The sequence below is a fragment of the Rhinolophus ferrumequinum genome, chromosome 19 (genome assembly GCF_004115265.2).
Source record: "Rhinolophus ferrumequinum isolate MPI-CBG mRhiFer1 chromosome 19, mRhiFer1_v1.p, whole genome shotgun sequence".
In the NCBI taxonomy this organism is placed as follows: domain Eukaryota; kingdom Metazoa; phylum Chordata; class Mammalia; order Chiroptera; family Rhinolophidae; genus Rhinolophus; species Rhinolophus ferrumequinum.
Window position 1 is genome coordinate 44,480,419 of NC_046302.1, and position 24,409 is coordinate 44,504,827.

Below are 24,409 nucleotides of genomic sequence, written 5' to 3' on the forward strand. Positions count from 1 at the left end.
GATATTATGCTCTGCAAAATACGAAGCTCAGGAACTTTCCCCATCTATTCCATGAGAATACTACCAAAAAAGTCACTGACGATACACAGAAATCTGAAATAGGTTTCAAGACGGAAGAAAAGTATTTCTAGAAGCACTCTTGAAAACACAGGGCTTTCAGACTTGCCTGCCTGCGTTAGTATACTGGACAGTGACTAAAGGAAGTTACAGGAAATCTCTCAGGGATTGTTCAATAAATGTGAAACCTAGTCATCCATTTAAGGTCTTTGAGTATGAGAATATTCCTCGGAAAGCTGCCATTTGAGATCCTTTTATTCTCTGTTATGTACCTTTCAGTTAAAGCACTCAGTCTTAATAAAGAGGTACTAAAGCAAAATAGCAGGAAGAAAATATAACAAAGGCCAGGCGGAGAAGAGGCCAAGTCCTTCTAATAAATGTCCGTATCTAGGATTCATACTATGCCTCCCAATGCCTCAATATAAAGTAAATGTTGAAATTAAAATAGAATAAAAAAAAAAACTTCCACTTTCGGGAAGATGCATTTTTGCCTATTATTTTGGTTGTATGAAGTACAACCAAAAATCTAAAGATTATACATAAGCAAACACAAGAAGACTCTGGAAAGTGGAGAGGAGAAGGCAGACCAGCTTGGGACCTTGGAATCCAAGGAACAACACAACAGTGAGTGCCTGGGTTTCTTTTTGCCTCATATTTCCCAAACTTGGAGCTGAAAAAAGCCAAAGCCTGGAAAAGCCACTGGGAGCAGACAACAAAACCCAAACAAAAAGAGAGGAAAATCTTGGCCCTTCCCTTCTGAGGAAGAGAATGGAAGATCCCCTCTCAATGCACTCCTGAGGGAGAGTAAAGAGAGTACCATTTCTTGTATTCGTCCTGTTAGATTCCTTAGAGCTCAAGAAAGGAGGTCGAGCCTATCTTTAACTTGCAGACATGTGAAAACAAATGCCTTTGCCTTTCACTAGTAATATGGAATGATCATAGACAAATTTGGTTGAGGGAAAGGGAGTTCATGGAGAACTCTTTCCATCCATTCATCAGAATACTTTCAAATCTATCTTTGGGTTACGAACACCAGAGTAGCATTACTGAGCCTTGCCACACTGCCTTCTGCTCCTCACATTTGCTATGGCTTTGGCATCGTGCTATCCTTTCTTAAAGGGCTTTCTGTGGTTACTGTAAGGCTTCAGTTGAAGACATTCTTTGTGGTTTTCTTTATGAGCATATCCTGGAAAATCTTCTCTCTGGCCTCATAGACATATTAAAAAGAACTGGACTTCTCCCAAAGAATGGGTTGGTTTTAGTCGTGAACATTGTGAGTCACAAAACTAGTCTTAAGTTCCTCTTTGGGTTGCCTGCTAAAAAATTTAAAATAGAGTCAGGGTCTCCTGTGAGCAGGTGGATAGCACCTCATGGAACGCAGTGTGTGGGCCAACCTCATTACTTACCTGTCCTCGCATCTCCTTTGCCTCCTCATCCGATGTATTCCCAGTTTCATGAATCATTTAGAGGTTATGGAGTTTTTATAAACAGTCTTTGATTTTCTTAGAACGCGGTGTGCAGAAATATATAATTATAAAGGGTATGGATAGCATGAGGATGGCCATATTTACACAATCCCGGAATACAACTCTTTTAAGTCTTCGTAAAGTGCATTTATTACCAGGGGTTAATGCATTATGATATTTATAGGAATGAAAATTCCAGAAGAAATAAAAAGAGCTAGGTACTGAGATACAGGAAAGCAGTGAAAGTGGCAGCTGAAGCTATGCTGTTGTTCTAAGATGCTGCTACTTCTGTGCACGTGACACATCACCCAGCACCGGGACTATGAATTACCCTATATGGAATCGCCACCTGAGAGAGAAGATAATGAGATTGGTCACACCCTAGAGCTTCTTTGAAACTATAAAAGAATCTTATAAAAGAGTCTACCGGGGATCAGATTGCCTGTGATTTTGGATCTAATGTCTACTGCACCTTTATGGTAGCCATCGCTGAATGTGACTCCCCAATGGAAGAGAAGGAAACTGAGGAGCACAGCCACAAAAATAGAAGACGCTTGGTTTACCTTTCCCAGGCCAGACCAAGCTGAAAGAATAAGCTAAGAGGTAGGCACAGCTCTACAAAACTCAGGAATATGTATTACTTTTGCCTGTCAAAAATGTTCCCCATTGTTATTTTCAGTGGTGGCACTAAATGGGGGGCTTGTGAGAGCCGTCCAAACTACCACAGGTAAATGTACAGTTTAAGTAAGAACAATGTGCTTTGCCCTACAACCTCAGCTTCCAGATCTCCTCTTTCTTCCCATAAGGGATGTGTCATCCTTAAGGAGCTCCTATATGTAGAGGGAGGAGCCAATCCACTACTTATCTTACAAACCTCAAGTGTGTTTCCCCAAAGGACAACTATAAAATGGGCCTGTGTGTTTGTCACAGGGCAGAGGGATCAGTCTGAAGCTTGCTTTATGCTCATAGTCACATGGGACTGAGGATACCCGTCGGAGAGAAGGTCTCAAGAGGTCTCCAGAAATTAAAGAAGGCAAAATTTCTTCTATAGCAGAATGAGCACAAGCTATGCTATGACAACAACTTCTGAGAAGCTGAGTAGTCTTGACAAGTCACTTAACCAATTTGAAGCTCTGTTCCCTCCCTGAAAGGTCGATGGAAGGATTACATTAAATAAGGTACCGAGGGTTACTGTACAAACTGAAAGTCACAACACATGTGTCAGTAGTGACGGAAGCAGAAATATGGAGTCAACCTTGTGTTTAGGAGAAGATGCTTCTGCCAAATCTTTTACCCTCATTTGTGAGGATTAGCTTAACATATTATAATGATATACACATAGCTATATGCAAGAAAAAACCTGTCATTTTCTTCTGAGTTATAAAAGGTGAAGAGATTTTTTTTAACATTAGAAATGTCAAATTGGAACACATCGAATTTTTTTTATCAAAATGAGAGAATGAGGTACACTGCCATTCAAGTCATGGTGCCTGTCGAACAAACATCTACATCTAAGGGAAATTAAATAACCCATAGTCCCCAGGGAAGCAGCCCTAAGCTATTCCTTGAGTAAGAAGAGGACTTCCAAACGACTGGGGTTGGGTGCCTGCCAAAAGCTGTTGGTGACAATGTAGAGATTGATCCACCTGCCCAATACAGAAAATAGTATTAGGCCAAGTTTTATAGTATTAGGCAAAACTCTTTCCTCTGGAATTTGAAAGGAAAACACAGAGAATATAAACCAGGTGGTGAAACATGAGGGAGGGGAGGGAATGTTAAGGAATCATACAGGAAGAACAAGAGAAGAGTGAAACTGTACATGGCCATGACTGAATGGGAGCAACAAAATAATCTGGTTCCTAAAAACGACATTAGATGCAAAAGGGTGGTCTTCCTGTCTTCTCATGAGAGGCATCCTCTTTATGGCCATATTTCTCCAACCTTAACCTAACAAATCACCTTTATTTGTGGTAGCTTAACCAAGTCTCTATTGCTTTAACTAAAAGTGTCTGATTCATACGGATTTCATTTTCTTGCCTCTTCGCAAGTGAATATTTCTACACACTTCTACACACTTAGGAAGTAGATTCGCAAACCTTTTTGCATTCGTAGCATTGGATTTGAGTTGCAGAAGCTTGTTTTCCAAAGACAGCTTTCTTTCTAGCAGTGTTCTCTTTTCCTAGGAAAAAATAAGACACAATTTTTGCTTTTCTCTTTCTCTCTCTCTGTCTCTCTCTCTCTTTCTCTCTCTCTCTCTATCTCTGTGTATGTATGGTGACGCATTCTTGCAAACTGTTCACAAAAGATGCTTCTTGTAATACAAGAAATATGTCTTGAGTGAAAGAGGTAATTTCATGTGGAGATGTGACAACCCACCCCAGTGAAGCCTGGTCAGACATTCCTCTGTATGGTTTTCAAGTAGCTCAATGTCAACTCAAGACTAGCTGTCTTTACTCTCCTTACCTGCCTGGAGATCTTTCACTCCTCCTCCAACCCCTTGCTGAAAAAGAGCCTGCTCAGTAACGCTTCTCCTGCCTCTCTCCATCTCACTCCAACTGCAAACCGCCTGCTCAGTTCTCCCTAGGCACTGGCTCTCCCACCCTGACACACACTTCTCCATTAGACTGCCTTGTTGGTATCCAAGGCACCACTGTTTTTCTTGACTCCTACTTAGTCACGTGGCATCTGTCAGAAAATAGAAATTCAGAGGGTGCCAAAAAAACGTATACACATTTTAAGAAAGGAAAATATTGTATTAAAATTGTAATACAGTGAATGACGCTAGTATTCATTTGATGAATGCCATCTTTTGAGCGACCGTCATACTACACATGGCTACCATAGTTCAATTCAACTTCGAAAAGTAATACATAGATAACATCTCTTAAAAGATGTACATTTTTTTGGCACCCCTGGTAGTAAATGCATCTTTAGTGAAGGCTCAAGGCCACAACTGATAAAGTCTTCCTAATTAGTATATAAGAGAAATTATGATATTAAGAACATATAAAGAAATGCTTTAATGTCATTATTAAGCCAAACTCTTTCCATCCAAAAGGAAAACAGACAAGTCCATGAAAAAACAAGCTGGGATGATCGTGTCCTTTTTTATATTTGAAGGTCAGAGATTATTTATTCATTTATTTATTTTTTTACATTGCTGTTTAAAATCACTCCTGCTGCAGCATTTATATGGGTGAAATACAAAGCAGTGTTGAGAGGCAAAAACCTCTGAATGACTTTGGATATGGAATGACCTGGTTTTGAAACTTTCTGGCTGCCAAAGCTTTAACCTCTCTGGGCCTTATTACTGGTAACAAAAATGAACCAAAACTCAGAAATCCAAACAATCTACAGCATGACCACATGTCCTTAATTAAATAGTGACCCATTAAAGTCATAATGGGTCACTGTTGAATAATCCGACTCGGATAATGTTTCTCTTGGAGAATTTCTCTGTGTTTGACTTTTATTATTTAATACTTGATTAGTGCCCTGACCCTGAAGCTGAGTGTTAATTTACAGATTTCTACCTGGCAGAAAAAATAACCCCAAAGGTTATGGATGAATTGCCTTAAAGAATATTAACCAGCTACGTATCTAACGTAGTAATCCTATCGTATGTATATTCCTTTTTTTTTCCCCAAAATGCCTATAAATAGCAGTTTCTCAAAATATTTTATTTTAACCAGTTTTACCATCTTACTGGTTGCCTCATTAATTGATGAGTTGAATAAAACATCTGACGTGTTTCTGTATTTTATTCTTATATTTGTATGAGTCATGTTTTTGTCTTTTTGAACATCTCTAAAATGGGGACAATACTCCCTATATTAAAAGTTGGGATGATTGAAGATAATATAAGTGAAAGGCCTACGTGCTTCTCTGGCACATATTAGGACCTTGGTATATAATAATTTGAAGATACCAAACACTTCATATCTTATGTGCTATGTTATTTTTAAAATTTATACTAACTTTTTCCTGTAGCGTTTTTGTCACATAGAGAAATTGATCTGGGTGTAGCCCTAGTTCGAATTATTTCTGAGGGATCACCGATATGCCTTGTAAGCTGATAATAATTGTATCATCAAAGAAACACATCTCTTATAATATATTTTGAATTTGTAGGGAGGAAGATGGTGTTTCACAAACATTCTTCTTAATGGACTTACTCTTGATGAATGGATCTTCATACTCAGGGTTTAAGGAGACCAGACAGGTGGACATGTCACTGTTCTGCCTTGGCTACGTCTCTATCATCTAGCTTAGGGTCTTAATGCTTCCTCTTTGACAACACAGAAAATCACACTATACCAGCCAGTACTTCTCAGGGACAGTGCCTTCCGGAAAGGAAAAGGAGTTCACAGCGCCACCTAGTGGGCAATCTATTCTTCCCAAATCACACCTCTGTGGAGCTGAAGCATTCCTTCTATTCTACTGATCAGAATGGAGCAGATACCAATTTAAATCACTGCCAAATGTTAAAATCGAAACGACATAGGAACCGAGGATGTCATTTTTATGCAGCGTCAGAGAAGATAGGGACGTAATGAAAAGGACTGGAAATTGGTAACTGGAGGACTGTGGAATAGTTCCTTGTTCTCACTGTCCTCATTTATAAAATGATGAGGAACAACGAGGTGGTCTCAGAAGCACCTTTGAGCTCTAAAATTCTAATAGAGCTAAATCAATGACACTAGAAAACAAATATGATGCAACAGAATTGCACTGCTAGCAAAAGGAACATATGCCATATTAAAATGCTCTTACTGGGCGTTTTTACTGGCTTATCACTGTGTTTATAGAATTCATTCTCACTGCATTCTTGATTAAAGTGGAACAGATGGTGAAGGTTTTAAGTAATGTGTTCATTACCAGACCTCATACCACTAATGGCTATTTACTGGAGCAGTGGCTTGTTCAAGTGAGTAGAAAATGAATCCTTCTCCAGGGGGCACCCACTACCAGGGCGGTATTTTATCAACCTTTGTTGTGGATATTCATTTCTAATTTGCATTTCCTTGTTGTACTCAAGCCTTCCTCCTACTAATACAACAAAAGCCTCAGTACCCCCTTGCTTCATTCTAATACCCACTCCCCACCTGAAAAACCCTTCGTCACAGTCTATATTCTCAGTCTCTCCTTAAACCAAGATGATGTTGCCCAGCTTTCCTTATAGTTGTATTTATTTGCTTGTTTGTTTTACACGTGTAAAGTATCTTTAAACTAAACCTGTCAAAAAATAAAACAATTTCTGCGCATTGCCCTTCCACTCCATTCCCACCTCGCTCTGCCTCCTAGACATTCCGACAGGCTCCACCTTAGATGTTATTAAACTAGAATATTCTGGAAGGTTACTGCAAGGCCTGGTTGAACCATGGGCATCTTGTCCACTCACTATGTCACAGAGTCCTAGAGACAGCCCACCGTTATGTGTCAGTATCAAAACAAATGCTTCTCAAAAATGTCTGCCAGTATCTGAGCCACTTAACGTTTTTCTGGGGTATATCCCCTACCTTCAGTAGGGGTGTCAGCATCTCTAAGGACCCCTAGGAGAAAGAATGGAGATCTGGAAAGTACCTCGAATCCCATGCAACCCAGATATACTACACTGTTATCTCCACAAAGAGAATTTATCTGTCTGGTTCATTCACAAATAGGTATCTAACCTCTAGCTCTGCCTGGTACCTGAGAGGTGCTCAAACATTTGTTGAATAAATAGTCAAGTGAATATACCCCAGAATTCTGAGGTGAACTCACATCTGGTACAGATTTCCTGGAGTTTCTAGGAAATACAAATTGTATTCCATTGTTCTTTGTTAATTTTCAGGGACTGACAGCTGGCCACTAAAACTGACCCAGTGGTGCTGGGTTCGAGGTGATCGTAAGTCTAAATTCAAATGTGACAATAGTTAATCAAGTTGTTTGGTTAAACAACCCTATTTGCATTCCAGAATTGTCTTTCATTCTGAAATGCCAGCATTCTCTGTACTATCATAGTCTGTTAAACTATATATATGTGATAAATATTCTAATACTAAAAGGATTCATCCAAATGTTACAATTTGTCCAAAACATCACAATTATAAACTGTCATACTTGGACAAACCAGCTCCTTGAGAACATTCTAGAACAGTGATTTTGGCTAAAGTATAATACTCAGTAAACCACTGCACAGCACAGATGTAGCTGTATGTTATTATTACTAGGTTCAGTTAAGTTTAGGCTTATTTAATTTTCATGATTTCCTCACAGGACCTTCATTAAGATTACAAATTCAGCCAAATACATAGTGTTATAAATTAAATTCTTGGGACATATTTAAAATCTAATCAAAGTTCCTTTGGCAAGAAATGTGACTATTGAACTGTGATGCTTTTGAAGTGACATTTCGAAAATGGCATCAACTCAGGCAGACTCATTAAAATAAGGCTGAGAAGAACAGAGGCAAATCAAGGAATTAATATAATACATATAAAAATTTATTAGAAAATATTTACTAGAAGTAAAAGTCTATATTCTTATTTACCCCCAATTTAGTTTCCGAGATGCCAATTTTCTATTAGTTTGTTTTGCTACTAAAAAAAGTATATTTGAAAACAAAAACAAAAACAAAAACAAAACATTGTATCTCGGTTTGTCTGAATTCTAAATTTTAAGGCATGCATAACTAAATTTCTGTGCTCACTTTTTGTATATATTTGGAGTGCCAACTACTTAAGAGTGCAAGAAACTTTTAATTTTCTTTTTGTTCTATTATTACTTTCCCTGAATTCTCTCTTTTGAAATTTCCAATTTCCACAGAATGTCTTTTCCAAATGTGAACTATGTCAGTCCTAGTGCAGCTATAGGTTTTTACAAACCTAAAGTGGACGTGGGTGGCCAAAGTGGACGCTTGGCTGACTAAAGTACGTAAAAATGCTATGATTACAGGGATTCTCTATATTGTTACTTGTAAAAGGTAGACTGTATGATCGTTTCTGTTGTTTCCATTCACAGCCTCTGCTGGTTCCCCTTTCTAAGTCATACATTTACTAGGAGGAAGTGACAGATAGTGATGACTGCAATATTTATAGAGAGGTAAATAACTGACAGTAAAGAAGAAACTAACATCACTGTATGCTTCCTAAAGTTTTAGGAGTTGCACAGACTACTTCTAACTCATGTTATCTTATTTATTTTAGTGTTACTTTTTTAATTCTGGGAAGAAATCCCTTTAATTCTCCAGGCACTTACCTTTTCCATTCTCTGTACAAGGTTCTCCAAAGATGTGATTTGATTATGCTTTTCTTCAAGCTTTTCAGCAACTTGATTCAGATTTTCAACCTGTTGTTTCAATTTCTGCTCTTTTTCAAGTTTGGCAACCTTTGGTCAGAAAAACAGTTGTCAGACTAGATTTATTAAATCTATACAGACATTATTTCCTTTTCCAAAGAACCAAAAAAATTGAATAATTCACACATGGTTAGGCTTCTTTTTTGAATACAGTGTTTCTTTCAAAAGAAACCTGATGGATGACAACAACGCCAAAACAATGGAGAATAAATAATATGTAAATATTGTTCCCAGAATGCTTACATTTGTTACCATAAACCATATTACGTGAACTGGTATCAGAAAGAGAGACACTCATTTAAGAAAAGCAACATTTTTGACTTTTTGTCCACCAAATGTATCTAGAACAAACATAAAATCTTAACTGTTTAAGTCAAAAATGTTTTATTTTTAATGAGAATGTGTCGTAAAAGCAGAATAATGAGTGGACTGTGTCAGGGCAGGTAGCTGTCACTCGAGAGTAGTCTTCAAGGGGCCGCCCAAAGGTCACCCTGGGGCGTGTCGCAACTGACTTCTAACTGACACACCCACACACATTTTCATGTGTGTTTAATAGAACTTGAGATTTTACGGTTGAAAAACAAAATGTCTGGCTTCCCTTGAAAACACAAGGTAGGCATTCCTGCCAGCTGACTCCAGCCTGGGACTGAGTCCCCTGGCAGGGACATGGGCATGCCTGTCCCTGCAGGGCCACCACTTACACAGGGCACTAGGGTCCACACAAGCCTCACTTCACAGATCCAAGCATCCCACCCCAGCATGAACGAGCATCCCGGTTTTGAGGTTTGGCAAACACACACACATCCACACTCACATATTTATTTTTCCTTTTCCAGTCCTACAATGTATTCTTCAGATAAAGTTTTATTGGTCCTAGACTATATACTTCAGACTTAAAGAGAAACAACAAACATATATGCGGGTGTGTATGATACATACATATATATACATATTTATGTTTTTTTATATTTTTAATTTATATTTTTGTGTGTATATGAAATATATAACATTTGTATATTTCAAAATATATACGTACACATACACACACGTTTTTGTTTGTTTAATCTGAAGAGTATATTCTGGGACCCAAACCATTCTGAAACCATTTATCTAGCCCAACTTGTTCATTGTTGAGACCAGGAAATCAAAACCCAAAGAGGTGGAATGACTCAACCTGGGTTGGCCAGGTAGTCAAAGGCAGAACCATGAGCTCCATCACTGGCACTGTCTCCTGGGACAGCCCTGACTTCTAGGCAGGGAGGCACAGTCTCCCTGAAGCCTGTGCTCTGCAGGGTTCTGGGCAAGAGTAGCAAGACAGCAGCTTGGCAAGCTCTGGGTACCCTGCTAAGCAGGGGTTGGGGTTGATCAGCACAGAACATGGGCACCCTGCCTTCCCAGGGCTTGCCAAGTCACGTGGCCATTGCTTGTTTCACATCTAACTCCGCCAAAACGAGGGATATGAATGACTGGGGGTCAGTTCTCCAATAAACAAGCTGCTAGTTGAGTACCTGGAGTAAGTGTTTACTGTCCTCGTGCTTATTTCTGACTTCTTCAGACTGTGTTTGATAGATTTCAAATACTCTCTGGGCTGTGTTTCTCAGGGCCGCTGCCCCGGCTTCTCTGGAGGCTTCCAGCTAGGGAAAAAAAAGAAAAGAAAAGAACAGAAAAGAAAAGGTCACTGTGCGTGTTTTGACATTTACAGTAAAAAAGAGTTTAAGGCAGAACAGTTTGATGGGCAATTAAAAACACAGAGGCTATAGTTGTACCACTTGCTCCTTGTAGACAAGAGATAGGAGAAAAGATGCTGTTATCTGGTAAAATGAAAAATGAGAAACCCCTATGTAGTGGGGCTGTCATGCAGGCAGATTTGTCCTGGCCAGGCCAAACCAGAGCTCCACGCACCTCAGTGCCCTGAGTTTATAGACTGAACCCTTCAAAAAATTCCATGGCGCCTATCAGCGTTTATTTGCAAGCATTTTATCATCAGTGTCCGAGACGGTGCTACTAAATGATGTCTCTTCCTGAAATAGCACTGAGACACAATTGGAATTGTAAAGGCAATAAAGGTAAAGTGTCATGAATCCTTCAATGATATCACCTAAAGAAATAATCAAGGATGGCTGAAAAGATTTACCTACCAAGATATTCCATTGCAGGACTCTATATATAATGAGTAAAAAATGGAAAATAGGAAGTATCCAACACTAGATTCATGAAACAAAAGAGTAAGGCATTTGACTGTGAATGCTCTAATTAATATTTTTAAATATGTGAAGACTAAAAATTTATTATAGTAAGAACGCTTAACATGAGACCAACCCTCTTAGTAGTTTTTCAAGCATACAATATAGTATTAGCTACAAGTACAATGTCATACAGCAGACCCCCAGAACTTATTTATCTTACACAACTGAAGCTTTTTACCCATTGAACTTTTGTAAGATCTTTTTAATAATACAAGTAGGTCCCCAAATAAAACAGTTATATTTAATTGATGAAATGTCAAAATGCTCCTCTAGGTATGCGAGCGTCTGTATAGGTCTGTGGTTGCATGTGGCAGTTAGTTGTCTGCTTTCACAGATCCATATATCTATCCTATGGGCTCAAAGGCTTGAAATACAAAATCAGAAATTCCTTCTATGGCCATACCTTGATTTTCAATACTTCATTCTCTTTGCTCATTTCTAAAAGTTGTAGGTCTTTTCCTTTTATCCTTTCCATGAGCAGATCCAGACTGCAACAGGAGGGATCCATTTCAGAGTCAGAGCCGTTTTGAATATTTCCACAGCGCTGAAATGAACAAACATGTAAGTCTCAGACCTGTCTTTTCCCTTCCTCTACAAACTCTGACACAATAATTATCACTCTGTATTACATATATCAAGAAAGATTCAGGTAAGCACAAATAAAATACATCTTTGGAATCTCAAATATCAATGGGGACTTCAAAATGAAGGAGTTGGCCTCTATATTTGCTCAAATTTGAATAGATTCTTAAAAGATGTAGAAGTGAATCTTTTATGTCTTTTACATTGCATACAGTTGTAAATATACCATTAAGTCCTTCTTAGGAAATAAATAATATCCACAAATTCAGGTTTTTTTTTAATCTAAGTTATACACATAAATGCATTTTGGTCATATTGCATTAAAAACTAATATAATCAGATCTAATAGTTACAGTACATAATATTCAATGTTCAGTAATGCTTTGTTGTAATCACCCTTTTAAATTTCTAATCAGAGATGTCAGAATTGAATGTTACTGCCAGTGTAATTCTGTGTAAACTCTAGCTCATTGAAAATACACTAAGAGCATAAAATCAATCTCACCTGGAATCAAGGAAATGTGGAAGTAGAAAGGAAATTTGAAACCATTTAACTCAACCACATTAATTTTCCAGACACGAGAACTGAGAGACAGAGCCCAAGTTTACACAGCAAGTGGGTGGGAGAGCTCAGGATATAGTCTCTTAGTTGTCCATCCTGTGCTCTTTCTGATCTTCCCAATTATTTCAAGACAGACCAAGGAGTGACTACAATTATACATACCCTACAACTATAACAACTTTTACTTATTAAGCATCTATTATGTGCCAGGTAATCTTTTAGATGTTTTATACACACTTCCTTGTCAGGACACTAGTAAGCACTATGTTCATTATACAGATGAGGAAATTGAAGGTGAGAAAGGTTAACTAACAAGCTCAAGGTTATACTTAAAACAACTTCCAGAATTAGGATTAGAATCCAAGTTTGTTTAACAGCAAAGCCCATGTCCTTTCCTGTACAATAGACAGACTACATTTACAGAAATAACTAAAAGAAATTAGTGCATATAAATAATATATGTCAAGTAATATATGTCATCATAATTCTGTCAAGGCTTTGTTTTTTTCCTATTTCAGGCCTTAGTGCATACTTCTTACTCTCCATATACAGAGAAGGCATTATTTTCTTTTTTTATTTGTTAAAGAATACTTGAGGGAAAGACTCTTGTAGAAGGTAGATCACCGGCTGTGGTAGATAGCTACAAAGGTCACAGTTCAGTGTTCTCAAACTTTAACATGCATAGGAATCACTTAATGATAGATGTGGTTAAAATGCAAATTCTGATTCAGGAGTTCCAAGGTGGAGCTCTAGCTGCTGCGTATCTAACAAGCTCCCTGATGCAGCTCATGCTGCTGGGACTGTTGAGAGCAGCAGTATAACAGAGTGAAATGCTCAGTCTCTCCGACTCCATCTTGTTCAAGCCTGCTTTCTTTCCAGGGCCTTCCGGTTAATAGCTTCTTGCCCATGGACATGCTAATCATTAGAGGAATTCTGCTTGCCATTTCAGTTTTAGCCCCTTACCTGACAGTGCCTCTGCAGAGGACATGAGGGAAGTATGTACAGAAAATCATGGATGTTTATCAAAGATTTGCAGAAACCTTGTGACCTGACTCACATCAACTAGAGTCCACAGACTAAGAACAAAGAAGTTTCACAATCTTCTCAGACCCCTGCTGGTGCCTAGATGTCCGTGGTTGTCAGTCACCTCTTGCCCCTCCCATTGCCATAAAAGAAGCCTGAACTCTGTATTTTTTGAAGATGGATTTGAGGTACCACTAGGTCTCCTGTCTTCTCAGTTGGCGACTTCTCAATCAATAAATCTTTCCTTACTCTAAATTCTGACATTTTGAGTTTTGGCCTTTCAAAGCATCGGGCATACAGACTTTGGTTCCGTAACAGTAGAGCCCTAGATCATTATGGGTAAGTCCCTACAGCAGTGCTGCCTAGATACTGAAGGGGGAGGAGCTGATATTTTGATGCTCAGTTTGTCTGCTAACGTTCTGTGGTTTGAGATGGCCAAGCAGACACACTGGCAACACAGTTCATCTCCATTCCTGACAAGCTACTCCTCTCAAGGTCCCCCAAACCTCCCCATTGTTATTACCAATGGTCAATGTTCAGTCTTCAATTTACTCGACCCATGGACACTGTTTGACACCGAGGCCCCTCCCCCCTTTCTAAAGCCCCTTTTCGCTGGTCTTCAGTGACTCCATTCTCTCCTGTCTTTCCTCCTAATCCATGAGCCTCTCTTCTCAGTCTCCTGTGATGCTTTTTCCTCTTCTTCCCAACATCTGAATGTTGGAAATCTCTGGACTCGGTGCTTAGATTTTCTCTCATTTCTATCTACACTCACATGCCTGGTGATCTCCTCCAGTTTCAGAAGTTAAAGTACCATCCTTACTCCCCAAATCTCTATCCTGTAGCCTGGACCTTCTAGCCTAGATTTCTACCCTCAACTCCAGAATCAGATATCCAGCTGCCCAGGAGAAAACGCCACTTGGAGTTCTAATAGGCAATCAATATAACCAAAACTGAATTTTTAATCTTTCCCATCAGTCACAAATATTAACCTTTTTTCCAGTTTCAGGACACTTAAAATAATTGGAGCTAGTTGTGTTAGATTGGGGGCCTGAGGATGATTAAAGGAGACTATGTTTATGCATCATACCTACAGCTGGTGTTCTTTGGCCATATTCAAGACTAGATAACACTGACATTGACAAATGCACTTGGATTAGGTAAAGTTTAATGTGACATAATCCAGACAAGGTTAAGTGCAGAGTGCTTAATTTTAAGAAAATCAGGCTGGTTGCAGAGGAAGGGGTGCCTTTAACCTTATCAGCTGTCTGCTCATTTGGCCTAATGGCTTCAACTGTGTTTCCGCTGGTGTGGTCCAGGTGAGCCAAAAAGCTTGTATCTTTGTCTATAATTGGGAAATGTTGCTGCCATGTATCTTGGCTGGGCCGACATCTTCCCATATACATTAGAAAAGTAAGCTCAGTTTAAAATATTCAAGTAAGGTCTGGTCATTCCAATCGGATCCTACTAATGACATCTGTGGTTAAATATTTCATACATGTGCCCATTAACATCTTTAGATAATGACAAAATATTTAATACCCATCGTTCAAAGCTTCCAAGAATAATTTAATAATTATCAAAAAAAGTTACTTAAATACAGTCTGTATGGCTTTATGTTTATTTACTGACGAAATAGAAATGGTACATTTTGATAAATTCATTACCTTTGCATCTAGTCTGTGCTTTATACTGTTATGTCCTGTTTCATCTTTAAACATTTGATTTCGGATCTTTTCCAGAGTAGTACGAATCTAGAAGAAAAAAAATATGTTTTTTTTTTTAAAGGCATTTAATGCCAAATACTTTTTTTTCTCTATACCAGCAGTAGTGCACTGAATTTATCTAGAAAATAGTACATATATATTGATCTCAGACTTAAATAATTACCATCAACCTAACTTGCATTTAGGCTAATGTTGTCTGGATTGTAGAAAATGAGCATTTGGTCTTTATAACTCTTTCTCAGTCAAACCTAAAATATAACCTAAATGAATATTATACTACAAAATAATTACTATTTAGTAATTAGTATCTAATTCTATTTAGTTCTATTTTTTTCTATATAGTAATTTAGCACTAATTTACTATTTAGTAATTACTATAATACAATTACTGTTTAGTAATCACTACAAAATAATCACTATCTAGTAATTACTACAAAATAATTACTACCTAGTAATTACTAGAGAATACTTTCTATTTAGTAATTACTATAGAATAATTACTAAGTGGAAATCATACAAATTTATACATAAAATATAAGTCCCACACCTTTGTGACCTATGGAATTACGAGACACTCTAAGATGAATCCATAGATCTGAATGTTACAATTTACCCATGTCCAAATTTTTCCATCTGTTCTGAGAAACAGTTCATAAGAATATATGTTTCTCTCAGCCATTATCATTGGGTTCTCATAGGATTTCAGGTTTTTAATGAAGGACTATGCTTACACGTAGTCATTGGCAATAGCGACCCTGAACTGTAAGAAGGAACAAGCGAAGGAGAGACAGACACTCAGCAGGAAATGCAAACATCTACTAGGGAACACAGCACCAACTCATGAAACAACTGAGAAATGATATAAAACAGTAGGAAGTGCAGTGGTGAATAGTGTGGGACAAATTAAGTCCTGACAGGTGTTTCAAACTCTCCTTGCCCATTATTCAATTTTACTGCAAGGGTCGGAACAGGGGTTCATATCCTCAAGAGAAAATGCTCAACATGTGTTTAAATGTCAGCTATCAAGATTATTCTTTGCCAAACAAGGTCTGCTCTTCCTCTCAGGTTCTATGGAGGGAGAAACAAAGTCTACCAATCTATATTAGATTTTACTTTACAAAAATCATACTAACGTGATGTGTGGCTCCCACATACCGTTTTCACATATTCGGTTTCTTCAATAATGTGAGCTGATGTGGAGTCATACAAGGCAGAATTATCTTCTGTCTTACCCCTTGGGGGAACTTCTGTGGTCACGGTTATTGTTGCCATTGTGAACTCTGTCTTTAGGAAAACACAAATCCGTTAGACAACACTAACTTCCTTGATGATATGATTATAGGGTTTGTAAACTGGAAGAAGCTCTGTACTAGCACTCTAATCCAATACTGTACAGTAGAAAATATTATAAATGATTGACATCTCTCTCTCTCTCTCTCTCTCTCTCTCTATATATATATATATATATATATATATATATATATCCATAAATCCAGGAATTAATTTAATGTAAAAATAACGCCAGCTAAAACAATTATTGATTAGAAACTTAAAAATTATCTGAGAAGGAAATATGGAAAATTTTTCTTTTTTTTTCCCCCTCCCAGAAAATTTTTCTTTTCATCCCACATTATATTAGACTGTAAAACCTCAAGAGTAAGGACTGTCACTTTCGCCTTTATATTCCAGCACATTGTAAGTGTTTAGTAAATTTCTGTGGAACTAAAATAATTATAATAAAATCATTTCTATATTACTTACATACATATATATATACATGCATGTAGATCACTTTATAGTTAAGACAGACCTTTAATATATTGCATTTTATTTAACTCTCAATAGCCTATGAAGACCATTTACTGAAAACTTATTTGTAAAAGTAAGAGATTGGGAAAGTCCAAATGCCTCCAAAAAGTAGACTGGCTGAATAAACCACCTACTGCTATGGACTCTTCTTAGTAATGTATTGTTCAATGAAAAAGCACAGTGCAGAAAGGGACATATTGTATCATAATTTCTATAAGAAGGGAAGAATGGATGGAAGGGGACAATCTGTGATTTATAGTTTTGACATTGAACAATGTAATTATTTTGCCTAATTATAAAATAAAACTAAATTAAAATGAAAAAAATAAAATCCTCCAAAATAAGAAATAAATATCTGTATATCAAGTTGGTAGGATGTCCACATGAATTATTTGAAGTGAGTTTAAAACACACATCAGGAACTATTTATCCCAGTGTACTATGTCCTAAGGACAAAAAGAATAGCAAAATTCTTTAACTACACCTACTAATAGTATTGTTAATGGAAACATCAGTATTGCCACTTTGAAATTATATGTGTGTTAATACACACGTGTCTGCGCTCACCCAATGAATGCATGCATAAAGCCGAGAAGTCATTCTCTTAATGTCATTAAGAACAAGATATTTAGCATAAGAGGAAAATATATACAAATTAGAACCAAAAATGTTGCATAAAAACCTTATAATCTGAACTAAAATTATGAGTGTAACACAATGATTTGTTTTCCTTTAAAATGTACATTCTAGATCTATCCACTATAAAATAGCAATTAATATTCTAGTGTCTAGACTGTGGTCTCAGTATACCATTTTCTACTAAAAAGAAACCAGGCTTCTTGAGTGATTTAGATCTGGGGCAGGAAATGTATAAAGCAAGTCTGAGATGTGTTATCCTATCAGAAAGCAAAAAAGTAATCAAATACTACTTGAATAACACATAAAAACCAACCTGAAGAGAAATAACTGTGAGGGGTTGAAAACATATCGAAATTTATGATGATAGGAGAAAAACCACCACCACCACCACCACCCCACCACCACCACCAATCCTCATGGTCCAACTCAATGGAGGCAGGCCACCATTATACTAAACATTAGCCCTAAAAAGGGGTGAGGGGAACACCAACAAGCATTTGTCTTGCCTTTCCTGTACGAACTGTAGTTCATGGTGACCAAATAATTGATGAGGGAATTTTTTCAAAAGAATTCTTGCTAATAAATCCAAAGGAATTGATACAATTAGAAAACCTACATTTTTCAACCCCTTATGAAGTAATGGAACTAAGCAACAGTTTATCAATTGGTGCGAAAAACATTAGGTGAGAGCTTAATGAAGTATGCATTTACCTGAAGAGCCCTACTAATCGGTCTTGACACAAGTTAAAAAGAGACAACCAGATATTTTGTCCTCTGGATATGGTACAATCACAAGTAGAAAGCATCACCTATGAAGTACGATTTTTTTTTTTCAAAGTAGGCTTGAATCTAATCAAGCCTCTATCTGAAAAAGAGGATGATGTTTAATGACTCTACAGGGTAAAGGTTGCAATCAGCCAAATCCAGATTTATGTGAAATTTTATGGGACAAATAACTAGCTCCTTCCACAAATCAATTATATGAAGAAAGATAGGAAGAAGAGAAGAAAAACTGCCATAAATTAAGAGTCTTAAGAGACACACGACCTAATGCAATATATGAATCTTCTTTGGCTTCTGATTCAAATAAACCAGCTATACAAAGACATTTTTGAGACAACTAGGGAAACATTAACACTGCCTGGGTAATACATGAGGTGAAAGAATAACTGTCATTTTGCTAGGTATGATAGCGAAATTATGACATTCTTTAAATAAAGATCTTGTCTGTTAGTCATATATAGTGAATTATTTGCAGGTGAAATAACATTGCATTTGGAATTGCTTTAAAATACTCTAACAAAGAGGAGCAATGGGGGGGGGTAAAAATGAAAGAAGTTTGGGCAAAATTCAGGGAATTGTTAAAACTGGGCGAGGGCACATGGGGTTCATTATACTTCTCTACTTATTTTGTTTCAGTGTGAAATTTCCATAAGAAGTAGTAAAGTTCTAATAATACATAAATAAAATAAAAAGCCTTGTGAGGGAGGATTATTAATCTCATTTTACTGATAAGGAAGCGAAGACTCCCATAGGTGATGTTTATTTACCCAAGAGCACAGTAAAACTAACAGAGCTGAGACTGAAACCTGTGACTTTTGGACGCCAAGTTCAAGGGTGTTTCCATCACATTAAGGCTGGCTTCTCTAGTGAGAAAAAACAACAGAAATATTTAACATTTAGCAATGATCCATGGTGTTAAAACACACAAAGAATTTTCATATTTACTTCATATTTACTGGCATCACTTTAAAACTAGATAGCTTCTGGGGATAACTAACTCAGAGTTTTGCATTTATCCTTTAATCTTCGATGAAGTTGACAGAGTATGCCAAGAATTTTCCATTTTATTATAAATCCTCTTAGACAGCCACTACGGCTTCTATTGGTTTCGGCTGAAGTTGATTTGGCAGCCACAGCTCTGCAAGTCTGTTTCTACAGAATGCAGAGTGGAAGTACTTCTGTTACTGGGTCTTCGGAAGTCTCTTCTGGATTAAGCTCTTGGTCCAAAACAACATTTAAATGCTCAGAGTAAAACAAACACCCATAGAGACAATCAGCAATGTGTTTGGAAACCAGAGGGGGGTGGTCAGGCTAGAGTGGTGGTCAGCAAACCATGGCCCAGGAGCCCAAGCTCCTGGAGTCAAAAAATATTTACTATCTAGTCCCTTACAGAAAAAGTTTGCTCTCCTGCGTTAGGGTGTGATGGGGGTTGGAGCAAAACCAGTGGGAAAGCAAGAAATCATTTTGGTCTGAGTTGTGTTTTGTTCTCCAGTTGAGTCCCCCTTAAGCTATGGTCCCATTTGATTGATTTACTTTCTTTTTTCTTTTTAGCATGTTACACATTGTGTAACTTAACAAACAATAAGAGGCACTGTCTCACCACAGGAAATAATTACTCTTGAAAATGGATCCCACTGCATTCTCACAGTCTTTCACAATTTGAAAATCTCATTGGGACTCTGTTGTACACCTGAAAATACAGGGGGTGCCAAAAAAAAAATGTATACACATGACTTGTATTCGTCTTTTGTTATCAACATATATTGAGTATTACAAATTTAATACAGTTTTTTCCTTTCTTAAAATGTGTATATATTTTTTTGGCACCCTCTGTATATTCTCTTACGTGTCTTTTATTCTTAATATCAAGAAATGCTGCTCCTTAATCACTGCTATTTCTCAAAACAGTCTACCCCCTCCACTCAGCAATGGGCCACCTTAAAGAAGTTCCATAAAATCTTAGCCTCGACTTACAAATCTGTAAAATAGGGGTGGTGACACCTAGAGTTGTAAAAAATGAGGGGTTTGGTTTTTTTTTTTTTAATCCTTGGTGGCAGAAGGCATTCAGTGGACAGTAACTATTAATATTGTTGCTGTTATTATTTTATATTATTAATAACCACAGAAGATAAGCAGCCCATAGCAGAGTTCATGCCTATCTGGTTGTAAAGTATATTCATACGAAATCAAATTCCCTTTCTCTCCTTGGTTCAGAAAACTTTTACAACCACAGTCCTTGATTTGTATAAAGAAACCCAAGGGGAACTTCAGCTAGCAAAGTCCAAATCGCCATATGGCATTACTATCCTGGGGAAAATCCATCTTAGCATTTTATTTCTGCCAGAAGTAGATTAGGCAGATAAATTTTTCAAAACAAAACACAATCAGTTAATTAAAGTGAGAAAAGAATTTTATTTGTTTTATACTAGAGTGGTTTGAAGACAGCTTACAAGTGGCATCACTCCAAGAGGTGTTATTTCCTAGTTCCGGGCTTTTCAAACAGGGCTCCCAGGGGAACGTGAGGTGCTGAGCAGATAGGTCTTTGCCATCTCAGCTTGAACCAAAGCAGCTCTGTTTTATTCAATCACACACTGAATTTTTCCATGAGACTGATAGTGAAGAAAGAATAGTCTACATATCAAAGGTTTGGAGCTAGACAACCTAGATTCATGGCTTGACTCTGCCACTTAGTAGCTGTGTGATCTTGGGCAAGTTCCTTAACCTCTCTGTGCCTCAGTTTCCTTCTCAGTGAAATTCAGATATTAATATAAATTATTAATTATTAATAAGATAAATAATAAACCACATGGAATTGTGAGTTAACATCTGTCAAGCACTTATAACCGTGCCTAGCACATGAAAAATGATTTGCATGTTTGTCAAATGAGTAAATAAAACATGAAACCATTCTCCATAATTACTGCTGACAAGCAGTCTGAGTGATAGAGATGAACCAGGTAATATTTTAAGCAGTCTACAGATTGATTTGGGCTATAAAAGAAAATCTGCTTTGGAGGATTTTAAGACTAGCAAATCCATGGTATGGGTTCTTTCTTGAGAATGCATCAATAATTCATCAATGTGCCCAAATGATTATGCTAACATCTAAGGACTAGTTTACAGTTTACAAAGCAATTCTTACACATTACTGTGAATTGTGATAAACCAGTACATCTCTGGGCACCCAGAATAATGTAACTAAACCGACTTCTCTGTTTAATGACAGAAGAATGGCTGAACCATTATACAATAAACACATATGAGGCGCTGTTACGGGTTTGTCCCCTCTCCCATTCATATGTTGAAGTCTTAACCCCAATACCTCAAAATGTGACCTTATTTAGAAATAGGATCCCTACAGATTAGTTAAAATGAGGCCATACCTGGGTAGGGTAGACCCCAATTCCATACGACTGCTGTCTTTATAAAAAGGGGAATTTTGGACACAGACATGCACATGGGGAGAAGGCTTTATAACGTGGAAGGCAGTAATCCAGGTGATCCCTCTACAAGCCAAGGAACGCCAAAGATTGCCAGGAAACCACCAGAAGCTAGAACGTGAGAAGCACGGAACAAATCATCCCTCAAAACCTTCAGAAGGAACCAACCATGCCAACATCTTGATCTTGGACTTCCAGCCTCCAGAACTGTGAGACAAGAAATGACTGTGTTTAAGCCACTCTGTGGTACTTTGTCGTAGCAGCTTTAGGATACTAATTATAGGCACTGTTTATATTCTAGAGGTTCTAACCAAGTTGTTTCCTTCCTTTACTTAACCCTGATTCATTCATTCATATATTAAATATTTATTGAAAACAGCTACCTTAGGAGTTGTGGCCACAGAAGTGAACCAGAGACCCTGCCTTCATGGGACTCGCAGTACAGAGAGGGAGAAAGACATAAACAAAACAATAAATATACAGGGAACCTAGTGAGAGGTGGTGACAAGTGCCATGAAGAAAAGCAGAGCAAGGTAACAGAAAAACAGGAGGTGATGCGTGGTGAGAGAAGGACAATCTGAAGAGGTGGCACTTGGGCAAAAGACTTGACTAACAGGAGCTGAAGCCCTGTGGCCATCTGGGCAAAGAGCATTCCATGCAAAGGGGAAAGCAACAGCAGAGGCTGAGATTTGCTTACAGGAGGAACGCAGTGTAGCTTACTTTTCTTCTTCTTTTAATGCAGGCAGCAGGGATTTTTTTTGTTTTTCAATAGCCTGGAACTTATGACCTCCAATTTGCGTAAGGAGCTGTTTCTTTAGCCACTTAAAGCAGGTCTCGCCCTGGCTGGTAAGGCTCCCTTAGGGTGAAAGGAAAGGCAGGATATAGGGAAGTCTGGGACGCTGTGAGATGCTACAAGGCGTATGCACCTGACTCCAGGTCAACCCACAGAAGGGGTCATAAAGTTGACTGCACAGTGCTATGCTCAACTCATTTCTGTGGGTGCTGACTGAACAGCACCATGGTGGACGCTTGGCATGGTTTGGCTGTCCAGCATTTGAATCTCCTTCCTAGATATGTAATGTGGAATCACCATCTGTATGAGTCTTTGCAGGAAAGTTCCCTTCCCTCTTCTTCCTCCCTCCTTGGGCTGGGGCACAGGTATGACACCTAGACTCAGCCAACTGAGTACTCCAACCTGGAAATGCCAGTAAGGGATTGATTGGCTATCAGGCTTGTGGAAGCAGGGGGTTAGTGAAAACCCCGTTATTGTTCTGGGAAGGGAAAGAGGCTGGCACATGGCAGTGCTTTATGTCCAGCAGCAGGAACAGCAGTGGAGATATCTAGTGACCAGTGGCAATGCCAGAAGGACTCTATCTTGTTCTGCCTACAGCCTCATCTTTGCTGAGGTACCAACACACTGGACTCTCCCATTTGCAAACGGAGTTTTCGCCTCAATTCTGAATGTTGCTCCATTTTCTTCCAGTAAATTCCTTTTCTACTTCAGTTAGCCAGTCAATTACTCTGGTTTGCAACCAAGAGCTCTGACTGGTTTGGGCACAGTTTCTGAGTTCTCGGTTTCTCAGTTTTAAGCTAACAACATTGCACAGTGTTGCATCCTTCTTGATCACTATTATATAGCGCTTAGAGAGTAGAAACTGAAAAAGTGAGTTACAATAAAAGTGCTGCAAGTAGGTTATGTGAGGGGAAAAAAGCTAACATATCTCCAAACCCTTGAAGAGACTGACTGTCTCCTGAATCTTAAAGAGCCCACCCGTTCTGCCGCTGCATTATACAGCACAATGGTGACATCCAGTGTCGGCCGGCTAAATCTCAGGTGACAGTGCAGTGTACCTGCAAGTGATGCACAGTATCACCAAAAGACATGCATGTTAACCCTGAACCCACATAATAATAACACTGCTTTCAAGTAACGATATAAGATTTTTTTAAGTTGAAGTAATCGCATCATTTGTAAATGCTACTCATTTGTATACACACATATATTTATATCATAGCCAGTGCTATTGAATGCTCTTAGACATGACATAAAAGCAATTCAGTTTTGGGGAAAAAAAGGATTGAAATATTGGTACTAACACAATATACAAATATAGACTGATGACAAAGCACTTTGTCATTTACCAAAAAGTCACTTCCATGTATTGTCAAAAGTCATCATTATAATACACTGTGCTTAGTTATTACTTATATATCTATATCTATTATCTAGATCCATAATTTATATCTATCTATAGCTGTGTATATAATGCAACCTAATCACAAACAAGTGATAAGAAGTTTTTCAAGGTCATAAATTGACCTCATCACCTGAATTCAGATAGATTGACTTCAAATCCAGGCGTCTTTGTAATGAAATAATCTATACACAGTTCATTGGTATAATTTGAAACTTTGAAAAAGCATAAGGTGTCACTCAGTGCCCAGTACAGCAACTAAACTACAAAGGGTGTAAATCATATGACTCCCTTTCCACTGGGGAAGCGTGGGGAGAAGGGCGCAGGATCTGGTCCATGTCCCCACATGCAGGCTGGGGTATGCTGCCTTTAATAAACCCCACAAACACCTGAGGTGTCAGTGTTATTATTCCCATTTTACAGATGAGGAAATGAGACTCGACATAATTAAGCAAAGACAGCTAGTAAAATGAAGTTAATGATGGTCGTGGATCACAACCCATGAGTCCGCGGCTATTTCCAACTTACCACTTTGCCTCCTGCGG

The 24,409-nt window shown here is 38.0% G+C and overlaps 1 protein-coding gene across 2 annotated transcripts in view; it reads right to left on the reverse strand.

Annotated features, from left to right (window-relative positions):
• Positions 1 to 19,090, reverse strand: part of CCDC68 (coiled-coil domain containing 68) — a 29,054-nt gene extending 9,964 nt beyond the window's left edge. The window contains exons 1-7 of one of the 2 annotated variants that reach the window (XM_033087775.1): positions 18,997 to 19,090; positions 16,154 to 16,278; positions 14,939 to 15,025; positions 11,511 to 11,651; positions 10,370 to 10,495; positions 8,763 to 8,891; positions 3,620 to 3,702 (exon numbers count right to left, since the gene is read on the reverse strand). In XM_033087775.1, the coding sequence (XP_032943666.1) occupies positions 3,620 to 3,702; positions 8,763 to 8,891; positions 10,370 to 10,495; positions 11,511 to 11,651; positions 14,939 to 15,025; positions 16,154 to 16,270 (683 nt within the window). In that variant the 5' untranslated portion in view covers positions 16,271 to 16,278; positions 18,997 to 19,090. Of the gene's footprint in view, positions 1 to 3,619; positions 3,703 to 8,762; positions 8,892 to 10,369; positions 10,496 to 11,510; positions 11,652 to 14,938; positions 15,026 to 16,153; positions 16,283 to 18,996 lie in introns of both variants that reach the window. The other variant, XM_033087774.1, reaches the window with a different exon arrangement.
• Between the last annotated feature and the right edge of the window lie 5,319 nt (positions 19,091 to 24,409).